General features: G+C 36.7%; 1 protein-coding gene across 1 annotated transcript; it reads left to right on the top strand.

Moving 5' to 3' along the window:
• Positions 1-1951: 1951 nt before the first annotated feature.
• On the top strand, positions 1952-4996 carry LOC143619984 (protein SMAX1-LIKE 3-like). The gene is made up of 3 exons (XM_077091795.1): positions 1952-3450; positions 3545-3719; positions 3823-4996. Exons 1-3 carry the CDS (start codon positions 2312-2314, stop codon positions 4852-4854), a joined length of 2346 nt encoding a protein of 781 aa, XP_076947910.1. The 5' UTR covers positions 1952-2311; the 3' UTR covers positions 4855-4996.
• The last annotated feature ends 7379 nt before the right edge of the window (positions 4997-12375 follow it).

The following is a 12375-nucleotide window of genomic DNA, read 5'->3' as shown; positions in this document are numbered from 1 at the left end:
GGAATTTAAATTTTGAAGGGATATAATTGGAATTTCTCTCTTAAAATATGTTTTCCCTTTAATTTATGTGTATACATAGTTTTATATAATAACTATTTTCAAGTTTTACTTGTAACAAATTGTTTAGGCATATTTTCATATATCCTTTTAAAAGTTGATACAATATCATATTTATAAACAAAAATCACCATAGCAAATATACCTTTTTTTTAGACATTTATACTTTTATCTTAAAACTTGTATTAGTATTATGAGAGTTTAATGTCATATTATAACTTGTATTTACATAAATGCAATTATTTTTCTTTTTGAACAGTAAATTAATACACTAATTGTGTCTACTACAAGCCTTGAACCGATGTTACCATTTGATGAATAAGCTATATACGTAATGGTACATAATTTTAATTATTTTATATCACTTACGTATATTTTCAAATATTGATATCCAAGTGGCGGGTAAATAAATTAGTGGTGTTAAAGGCAATTCAGCTTTTGTTCCTTTCTCTTTGATCGGCATAGAATCTATAACCAAGACAAGCTTCTATACCACAAAGCTTTTGAAAAAAGAGAAAGTGAAGGGTGGCATTTTGCAAAATAAAGATAGTTAAGGGGGGACAAAGTTTCCACAGCTTGTAGCTTTTGCAGGCAGTCTTTAGTCGAAAAAGAAAATTACATATCACTCCCTTTTAAATATGGTCACTATCCAGATAAAGATTGCCTATTTCCTTTTAATTTATTTTATTTATATACATGATCTTTTGCTTGAAAGTAGGGGAAGCTATTGTCTTGGATCTATAACTTCACATTATCAGTCTAAAGCAGTCCAACTTCCATTATTTTCTATGTATTTTCACCTTTCTGGTTTGATGAGAGAGATAAAGTGAGGAGAGAAAATAATTGGAAAAAAGCAAAAGGCAAGAATAACAACAATTATTGTAACAAGTATACAGACAGAAAAATAAAATAAAAGCTACTATAGCATCCTAATTATTAAAGGAGCACTGCTCAGCGATATCCCGCTGACTTTCTCTAGAGAATGTCACCGGTTCAAGTCTCATTCATGATAAAAATGTCGAGTGCAAGCTGGGGTTTTATCATAGTCGGTCTTCAGGCAGTGAGTTTCCCCTGGAATAGGCAGGGGCGGATTTAGAATGGGTTCATGCATGGGAACCCATTGATTTTTAAATTTTACGTTAAAAGGATATATAAAAAGTATTAGTGAACCCATTAGATTTTTAGAAGTTAACTCATATCAAAAGGTTTAAGATCGTGTAGTGGTAAGCTCTTTTAAAACTTTCTCAATCTTTTGAAGCTTGAAAGATCTTAAGATCAAGTCTTTCAAATGCCCATTTTGATTACATATATTTTTCTTTTTGGTAAACAATCATTGTGCTATTAGTTTGGGTTTTATTTGAAATGTCTCAAGTTTAACTCTTTCTAAATCTCATTTTGGTAACTTTTTTTTTCTTTTTCGTAAATCATTATTGTGTATTTAGTTGGTGTTTTTAATAGCTAAAAAAAAGAACGTTTTCGCTTCTGATTATTTTCAGACCTATTTACACATCACGCATCCACAACCAATTTATTCTAATTCTTTTTTTTTAATGACCTTACATGTGTTTTAAATTAACATATTGTTTTATTATGGTATCGTATTATATAGTATTCTCTGACAAGGCCCGACCGGCCCCAAAAATTTAGCGTTGGTTGTGTGAAATTTGAACACCAAAAAAAGGTAAACCGATAGGAAAAAAATCCTGGATCCTCATTGAGAATAGGTTGTGGGCCGTGTCACCATTGCTATATGCAATCGTTGGTGTGCTTTGTTTGTCATTCTAAAAAAAATAACAACACTATAACATCCGAATTAAGTAATTATTAATCAAAAGTCTTTTGATGTATTCAAGACAAATATTATCGATTTCTGATTTTAGTTAGTTTATTGATTAAGGTAAAACAATCTTAATGGAACAAAAAACAATGAGGAAAAAAAATAAGAAGATATAGATAGAAAGGCTGTCGTTATAATCCAGTTTACAATAGTGTTTAAAGGATGAATTAGTCTTTTTATGACAGAGATGCTTTGCTTCACATGCATTCCACTTTCACATACAAAACTAACAACTACAAGAAAAGCATAAAAGCCACACTTGATTCACACTACTTCTTTACTCCCCTTCTTATAAACCTCATACCATACTTGCCAATGCAGCAACACACCAACTTCCAAAATAAACCACATGATAATATAACCATATTTTACATACTACCATATTTTCATAAATCTTCAAAAAAACCCTAGGGAACCATGAGGGCTGGAACCTACACCATCCAACACACTCTAACACCTGAAGCTGCGATTGTCGTGAAGCAAGCTCTTGGCCTTGCTAGACGGCGTGGCCATGCTCAAGTTACGCCGTTGCATGTTGCCAGTGCGATGCTGGCATCGCCAACAAGTCTTTTCAGGAAGGCTTGTTTGCAACCAAATTCTCACCCTCTTCATTGTAAAGCTCTTGAGCTTTGTTTCAACGTGGCCCTAAACCGCCTCCCTACCTCACAATCAAGCCCTATCATGTTAAACCCTAATCAATCTCACCACCCTTCTCTCTCCAACGCTTTGGTGGCGGCCTTCAAGCGCGCTCAAGCTCACCAAAGACGTGGTTCGATTGAAAACCAACATCAACCCATTTTAGCTCTTAAAGTAGAAATAGAACAACTTGTTATATCCATCTTAGATGATCCTAGTGTGAGTAGAGTGATGCGAGAAGCCGGTTTTTCTAGCACCCAAGTCAAAAACAACATCGAACAAATGGAGATATCGGTCTCTTCCCCGAATCCCGTCAGTTTCTCTCAATCAAAAGAGAACATCAAACCCAAACCTTTAGCCAAAGCCCAAGATGAAGATGTCATGAGTGTTATAGAAATGATGATGAATAAGAAGAGAAAGAATATTGTTGTTATAAGAGAGTGTTTAGCTAGTGCTGATGCTATAGTTAAAGGAGTTATAGAGAAATTTGAAACCATAAACAACATGAATTTTAGGTTCATGCAGTTTGTAAGCCTTCCTTTACACTCACTAAATCATATTTCAAGGGAAGATGTTGAAGATAAAATTAGGGAAATTAAGTGTCTAGTAAAAAGCTTTGTTGGTAGAGGAGTGATCTTGTATTTAGGTGATCTAAAATGGATTTCAAATTACTGGTCGGAGAACAGCGAGCGAAAGCGCAAGGGATGCTACTACCATTCTCCAATGGAACATTTGATCATGGAGCTTAGTGGGCTCGTGTTTGGTGTTGATACTGGGAAGGTGTGGTTGATGGGAATAGCCAGTTCTCAAACATACATGAGGTGCAAAACAGGTCACCCTTCACTTGAAAATCTATGGGATCTGTGTCCTCTTACACTTCCTATTGCTACTAATTTGGACCTCACTCTCAATCTTGAAAGGTAAAGACTTCAACTTATTTTTATACTTTTTCCTTAGATATTATGATTTCATGCTAAACAAAACTGATATTCATGGTGGGTTTTATTTCATTAGTTGTAACAATTCAGAAAATGAGAAGAACTTGCTATCTTGTTGTGGGGAGTGTTCGGTTAACTTAATGCGAGAGACTCAAACAAGCGAGTTTATTGCCACTCATGTGTCGTCCACTATGCCTTCATGGCTGCAGCAATATAAAGAAGAAAACACAAGACAAACAAACAAGGATCAGGTTAGTTAGGCTCTTGGTATATTATACAAATGGCTAAAAACCCTAATAAACTAATATTTTAGCAATGATCTAAAACAATATGATAAATTAATGTGTTGTGCAGGAATGCGAAAATGCTGGGAATCTTTGCAAGAAATGGAGCTCAATCTATAGTTCGCTTGATCACCAACAACATCTCACTTGGCCAGTAGTTTTAGAATCCAACATCCCTAAAGAACATCATTTTTTCATGGGTGGTGAATGTTATCATGAAGAGTCCAATCAGAAAACCCTCATGCCAGAACTCTTATCGAATCCGAATTCTAGTCCAAATTCGGCTTCTTGTAGTGAAGCTAGTGATCAGGATAATGATCATCAATACTACATGCACAAGTTCAAAGAAATGAACTCTGAGAATGTAAAGATTCTAAGCAATGCATTGGAGAGAGTTGCACCATGGCAAAGAGAGATCATTCCAGAAATAGTAAGAACAATCCTCCAATGCAGGTCTGGTACAATGGGAAGAAAAGGGAAAGAAGAAACATGGTTGTCTTTCTTAGGTGCTGACAACCATGGAAAAGAAAAGATAGCAAGAGAGTTGGCCAGAGTTGTATTTGGATCAAGGGACAACTTTGTGCAGATGGGGTTGAGCAGGTTTTCAGCAACACGAGCCGACTCTACAGACGATGATGATCAAGAATTTGTAAGTAACAAACGCGCTCGAGACGAACATGGCCAGAGTTATCTTGAAAGATTCATTGAAGCCGTACAAGAAAACACAAACCGCGTGTTCTTCATGGAAGATGTTGAGCAAGTTGATTGCCAATCCCAAATGGGCATCAAGAAAATATTCAAGAATGGAAGAATCACACTAAGTAGTGGCGAGACGGTTCTTCTCAATGATGCCATTGTTATTTTCAGCTGTGAAAGCTGCAGTTCGATTTCGAGGGTTTGTTCTCCAAGCTCAAGGCGAAAGTACAACGAAAATGAAGGACAAGAAACCGCTGAGGATGATGGAAAAGAACCTATGATCAGTTTGGATTTGAATATTGGTACAAAAGATCGTAAGAGTTCGCATGAAGATGATTCAGTTTTTGATATTGGCATTTTGGATTTAGTTGATAACCAAGTTATTTTCAAACTCCAGATGTTGTAATAAGTTTTACTTTGTATATTAGGGTTATAGTTTGAAATAGGGTTTTAGAGTCTTGTGATAAAAATATGAGTTCATTAGATGCTAACTGTTTTTATAATCTTGTTTCTTATAATATATTTTGTAATGCTTGTGTTCATGTTTTAGTTTCATGCATGGATATTGCATCTCACATTTCTTGACTGACATTTACATTTTAATTATATGAGAATGATCTGTTATTGAAAAATCTATGAGGTCATGCCAAGATCCTACTAACCAACTAGATAAATTACACCTAATGTACATGAGGCCAGACATTATGGTAGAAAACCATTGGAAATATTTGATAATCTCGATCATGTTCAAGCAAATTGAAATATATTACAATCTTTAGTGTAACAAGTTATTTGCAACATTATGTTAAGAGTCTTATTAAGTTGTGTTATGTTTGAATATATTACAGATTTTGATATATATTAAAGATTTATGCATAGCTACTTTCCCACTTTGTTGCCTTAAAACCGATCAATTATACAGTTCCCCACTAACCCTTAAATTATTTATAAACACAAACCAAACACCACCACTCAACACCCATTATAATAAATCACATATTAATTAAGATGTCACTTGACTATTAAAATCAAGTCTATTACTCAGGATAATATTAAGTAATCACTCATTTCACTAGCTAGTCATTAGGAGTTTACTTTTTCCACAATGGATTGTGGGTTCATTTGCACGCATGCCATCTTCAAAAACAATGTATGTCTTTTGAAACATATTTTTTTTTACCGTTTTAAATGTGATACAATGTTTTTGGTCAATTAATAACATAAACTAAATATTATCCCTAAATATTATAGGCTGATAGTCAATGTCATCAATCTTATCAAGAGACTACTAATTAAATGTGAAAACACTTTGAGCAAATCTTCTTTTGCTTCATAAAATGTGTTCTCACAGCTTTAAATCTTTACATATTTCTCTAAATTTGGTTTACATATGTGAAACCACAAATGACATGATATGCACCAAAAAAACATTGATGACTTGACTTATGATTGGACTATAAATAAGGCCATTTCAATTGTTTCTGTAATTTTAGAAGGAACCAAGTGTAAGTCATCATACAAACTATAGTGGTAATTTTGACTCGTTTACATACAAATGAGCGATCATATTAATGATCAAACCGGTTTAGCATATCGAACCGGTTGATATTCTTCAGATTATATTTGAATGCATTAACCTAACAAATTGTAGTATTGAAAATTTTAAATTATTATTGTATAAATGTAGTGATTCAATCTTTGTAACACATTAAGTATTAACAGAATAAAAAAGAAAACACTTCTACCTACCATGGGATACATGTTTATCTTAGAAATATGATTTACCTAATCATAAATTAATGTACTCATCCTATCAAATCAATGGTTGAGGAGATAACTACAATGACATTAAAAAAATAAGAGATGTATTCATGATAATATATATAGATATGGATAGCCATCATTGCTGACAGGAAAAAAGATAATGAAGAACAAAGGAAAGGGGGAAAGAAGAAAAGCAAAAACACAACTCCTTTTAAGGGTAGTTTAATGCTTTAAAGTATTCCTTAGGTGTTTTCATTTGAAACCATTTCTGCACTCTCTTTAGACGTTGTAACACAAAGTTAAATAATACAAGCGAGCTAGGGATTTGATTATCAAACAACACAAATAAACATGAACTATACAGCTTGCTGGCCATAGTTCATGAACTCAGTTACCATAGAAAATATATCGTGAATATCTATAAAAAAATTATAATAAGATATCTGTTGCTTTCTCTTGTTTGAGACAAGTCGTGAATATCAAAACCACTATGAGAATCTACATATCCATTAATGACAATCATCCCCAATACTACCTTAGAATTTCCTTTAAATTCACATAAATACAGTGAAGACAATTCACATATATCATTCGATAAACGTGTATTTCAACCCAAAAATTCAATCCGCTAATGATTATTAACGTGGGATGCAAAAGTGTACGTGAATAATCCACCCATTGTATTTCAACCAACAATTAGAGCTCATCCATAAAATTAAACAGTTGATTTGGTTTAAAAAAATGCTTGTGAGCTTTTTGGGCCTATTTTATTTAACCAGCAAGACGAACTTTCATAAAACCAAACCAGTCTTCACAACTTCATCCAAGAGCTGAGCCGCCTGAGCATAACTAATGCTTATTAAATAAAACTTGTTAAACTATAGCATGTCTAAATGGACAAACACCTAATGTGTGTCGCCCCCACCTACTACCAGTCGCCATTGCCTCTCTCAATCTCCTCTCCCCCCCCCCAAAAAAAAAAGAAAAAAGAAAAAATTCACGGCCGCCACTATAGCTTCAATAAAAACAAATATTGCGAGTGAACCCACTTCTTTAGTTTTTTTCTAAATTGATCCCTTTTGGTCACAACCTGTTATGACCTAAACTAAATTGATATTTTTTAAAATCACCCATTTTAACCGAACTAGTTATCTATTGAACCGACTACTTGTTTTTGTCATGCATGCTTACATATGTACTACACAAAGAAATATGGCATTCTGCAAAAGAATGGCATACAAGCGAAGTTTCAAATTAAATCTTTTGCTTCCTAGCTAGCAAGTTTTTCCTTTAATAAAAGAAAGGTTACCCTTTTCTAAAACCAAACATCCAAACTCCAAATCAATGTATGACTTCCGGTGCATAATGTACAAGGGAACACAGCAGCTTTTGATGTGAATTAGTAAAAGGAAACATTTTCTTCTTCTAATAATATATAAAGGTTGTTTGCTTCTTTCTAAATATGATTCTTTTGCATGAAAGTAAGGGCAAGGTTGTCTTGGATCTGTTACCACCCACCCACCCAGATGTCTTTAATGGAATCTTTCATCTGAAGCTCAGACAACATGAATCATATCTATCTTTAGTTTCATCATGATTTGGATTTTATGATTTTGAGGGATCCAAGGGCTGATGATTTAAAGAGAGAGATTCAGATTTGGGGTAGGTTGTGTGTGGAATGTCGGGGTAACATATGTATGTAGAAGACCAGTCAAAAAGACAAAAGTTAAATGAAGAATGTTTTTGATCAGATCTTGGATATCATGATGCTTTCTTTTTAATGATTATTAAATGGTCATTGTTTTTCAGCAATGAGATAAAAAGAAAAGCAGTAATTAAAGTGAATAGCTTTTTCTATCATGTGCTCCCCATGCTAGCTAGCTTCTTATTTGGTTTTTGTAAAAAAAAAATTAATAATAATAATAAATAAACAAATAAAATAAAGTAATTGACAATATTTTAAACACCCGGTCTTAACATGTTGGTCCAGTCTTAACAGATGAGATGTGAATGTCTTGAAAACAAGTTGCCAACGAAAGGAGGCAAATATTGGTGTGTTTCATCGATATTGATGGGCTTTGGGAGGTTTGTTTAAAATCAGTTGGTGTATTTGTGTCTCATGCGTTATCTCATAAGCGATTACATTGATAACAATAAATAAGTGTTCGCCCATTAGATATAATATGAATATCAAAGCGTTAATCCTTGGAAAGATTAATAAAGAATAACTGACACTGTAAAAAAAATGATTGAATGAATGTGGTGACGCTTGGCCAATCAGGACCTTGCGGCACCAATATTAATCTACGCAAGTCGGTTTTTTTTTCAATTGAAACTGACAGTATAACACCTTAGTTTTCTGCTTTTCAATTTCTTAACTACAACGTAAAAAAATTAAACATTGTTTTCTATACATCTTTTAAGTAAATTTAATCGGTATTTTGTAGACTTTTCCAGCCCAATAGCCACCTTTTTGTTACCACTTAGGCACTTACCAATCAACATAATATTCAACTCCATCAATATGGGCAGCCCAATGCATATGGGCTTAATAGTTAGCGTAGTATAACAAAATAAACACACCAACGACCCACAAAATAAAGCATGACATAGTATACTTACTGACTAATAACTTTTAATGTTTACCTCTTAAAGTAATTCTGTGCCTTCTAATATAACTAAATTTTCAAACATTGTGTATGAAAATATATTTAACCTTATATCTTTTGCGTTACAAAGTAAGCTTTATAAGTCTTAAATAGTTAAAATGTTACGTACTTAAATGTATGTAAGACCCCAATTTCGAGAGGCCTTACCATTGTTATCATCATAAGCAAATAGTTCAACTAGAATTAAAGCAAAACCATACCAGCGGAAACTAGTCTTACAATGCGGAAATTAAAGTATAATCCGATAACCAAATAAGTTCAAGTATGGAAAATAAATAGGATAAACGAAATGACAGTCTTTAAACAAACGGATAACTTCTGGTGCAGCCAAGAGGATCCAGATCTTCTGACAAGTACCTGAAATCAATCTGATATACATATATGAAAAACGTCAGCGTTGCTGTGTGAGTTCTAGTTTTAAATTTCATCAATAAGGTTTTGAGTATTAAATGGCATAATACAAATAATTAAAGTACGAAACATAGCATATAATCAGTCGTGCACCGGGTCTTTAAGATCTGTAACTGCCCCGAACAAGCCAAACACAAGGTCGTGGCATTGATCGAGGACTTCTTTATTTGACCCAACCCGTGCACAGTCTAAAATAAGAGCATTAACTAAACACGTGCGTACAAAATCTAGTATAATTCATTAGACCAAATAATTGTTTCCAAGCCATTTTCATGCATACTCAACATCATAAAATCTTATTTTATATATATATATATATATATATATATATATATATATATATATATATATATCAGCCCAAAAAGAATAATAAAGCATTTAAAAGTGGGCTACTAGAACTCACCTTAACGTATCGCGCAAATTAATACGAGCTAGAGCAACGAGAGGAGACGCGGATCCTAGAATCAATGGAGCTAGCCTGTTTAAGTAAATTTTAATTTATTAAGAGTTCTAGAACACATATGCATGGCAAGATCATGAGCTTGGTTTTCAATATCCATGCCATGCACGTACCACATGTGCCTTAAATATTAAGCCATTTATACAACAATTTTAGAAACAAACAGAGGACTTTTCATCCATAAGCTTCACCATGCATGACAACCTTGCATGTAAAACGTACGTCTTCGATCGGTTTCTCTTACCAGTTACACGCAAGTTGCAAGCTTGGTTAACGATCGATCGAGGGTTCCCGGTTCAAGACTGCGACAAGCACTCGCGCACACTCAACACCCGACCAAGTAGGTTCGGTGGCGTACACAAACGAGCAGCTGGCCACTCCTGCACCCGCATGTCGGCTGGTTAAACTTTGGTTAAACTTCCAGCCATGTTCATGCGACCCGGTCGCGGCCCGCGTTTTAGCTTCGTTCAAACAATTAGGCCGCTCAATGTGGCTGCTTGTGTCCGATGGGGCAACCTCAATGGAAAACCGGTTGAAGAAACGTGGATCTACTCACTGGTAGCAGATCTACTTTCCTCGGGTGTGATTAAACTATTTCACCGATGGTTCTTCTGGATCCGAGTTCTTCCACCTACAAAATGAACAGCGCCGTTACTTACCCCTCAGAAAGGGACAGAGGGGTCCTCTTTGGGGTAACCCTCCGGCGTGAGAATCAGTATCTTTTGGAGAAGATAATAATGTTGTATGTAAGTGAATCTCAAGAGTATTGCTGATCGCTGAATACTCTTGATTTGTGTGACTGTGTGTTTTCTCTGTAACTGACTGTGAGTGAATATAATTCAATATGATTGAATGTGATATCACTGCTTGTAACTGTCAATGATTGAGTGTGAATGAATGTCTCATCAAAGTGGAGTTGATGCTGTATTTATAGTGCTAGGGTTTCCACTGGTTGGGCTCAGCCTCGTTGGCCTCCTCCAACCGCACTGCGCCATGTGTCCTCTGGGACACCTGGCGCTTTCTCGTTGGTTGTAATTATGTGGTAGCCCACGTGTCATGCTGAGTTGTCGACCTTTCATTTGGCAGCTGTCAACATCAGCATATTCTTACTCCTTAAAAAGATGCCTTCTAGAAGATTGTCTGACGTGCACAATCAAGGTTGCCCTAACCCTGATTTGGATAAGGACGAGGTTGATTATGTGCACGTGTGATATGCGCCCATCCTGAGGATGCGCGAAGTCTTCTTTTTATTCTCACGCGCAGATATTTCATGCGCAGGTGTGATATGCACGAGCGTGTGATAATGCGCCGCGCGATGGTGCGCCGCGCGCATATGCGACGCGCGAGCATATGTGATGTGCAAGAGCATGTGATATGCGCCGCGTGCATATGTGATGCGCGAGCATATGATGCCTGAGCATGTTTTGTATGCGCCATGCGCCTAGGTTTTGGCTTTGTGCCTTCATAATGTCTTTATCTTGTGGGTTGACCCGCCTTGATTGGTGTTGAGGCGGGTACATACCTCTTCATCCACTGTTACAAACGGCAATCAGATCTCATCCAGATCTAAAAAATTCAATCACCATGGTTTCTGGAGTTCGTAACGTTGATCAAGCTCTGGAGGATATTGAACGTGAGGGTGTTAACGACGGACAGCAGGTTCTGAGGGTTCCGCGTGATTCTACGCGTACCACCAGCAATCAGATCTCATCCAGATCTAAAAAATTCAATCACCATGGTTTCTGGAGTTCGTAACGTTGATCAAGCTCTGGAGGATATTGAACGTGAGGGTGTTAACGACGGACAGCAGGTTCTGAGGGTTCCGCGTGATTCTACGCGTACCACCAGCAACCGTCCCTTCGTCACAACCCCTCACGGCCAGACTGAAACTCCTCCAGACGATCGCACGTTACAAAATATGGCCGGCGCGAAGCTGAAGGGACCAATGGGTCCAGAAGATGAAGCAGACGATCCGAATGAATGGCTCATAAATGAGCAGCGGCGTCTGATGGAAAAGTACACTGAAATGATCAAACAGAAGAAGCTAGCCGACCAAACACAAAGGCAAGCGATGGAGAAGCAGCCCACAAAAAGGCCGCGCGCGCCGGAAGAAGGGCATTCTGTTCACACTGCACACACAGAGTTCAGTGATGAAGAGGTGCATAGCATGAGAAAGACAAGGGATACTCATGCAGGAGGCTCGCAGCTCCGCGCGCCTGTGAACATGGCGCCAGGAGCCAGAGCAGATCCGGATCTGCACATGCCATACAGCCCACCGGTCAGAGGGCAAGTGGACGTAACCACACCCTACAGACCAGCCATCCTGGTAAAACACTCAAAGTTTACTGCGCGCATCGCGCAGGCTCCCATCCAGCACAAGACCAAGATGCCAAGTGGTCTGGGGAAATATGATGGCACGACAGATCCAGATGACTTTTTGCAAGGTTTCTATAACACGGGAAACCTAGAGAGCTGGACGATGCCAACATGGTGTCATATGTTTGCCCGCTGCCTCACAGGCGCAGCGCGAGTATGGTTCGAGAGCTTGCCGACAGGGCAAATTGATGGCTTCGAGGAACTATTAGAAAAGTTCCAGGCCCACTTCGTACAGCAGCGCAGGCAC

Source organism: Bidens hawaiensis, unplaced genomic scaffold, assembly GCF_021521415.1.
Source record: "Bidens hawaiensis isolate Kalapana, Puna unplaced genomic scaffold, B.hawaiensis_p1.1 tig00002525_1, whole genome shotgun sequence".
Classification (NCBI taxonomy): domain Eukaryota; kingdom Viridiplantae; phylum Streptophyta; class Magnoliopsida; order Asterales; family Asteraceae; genus Bidens; species Bidens hawaiensis.
Note: the sequence above shows the minus strand (reverse complement) of the source record. Positions and strands in the feature narration are given on the sequence as shown.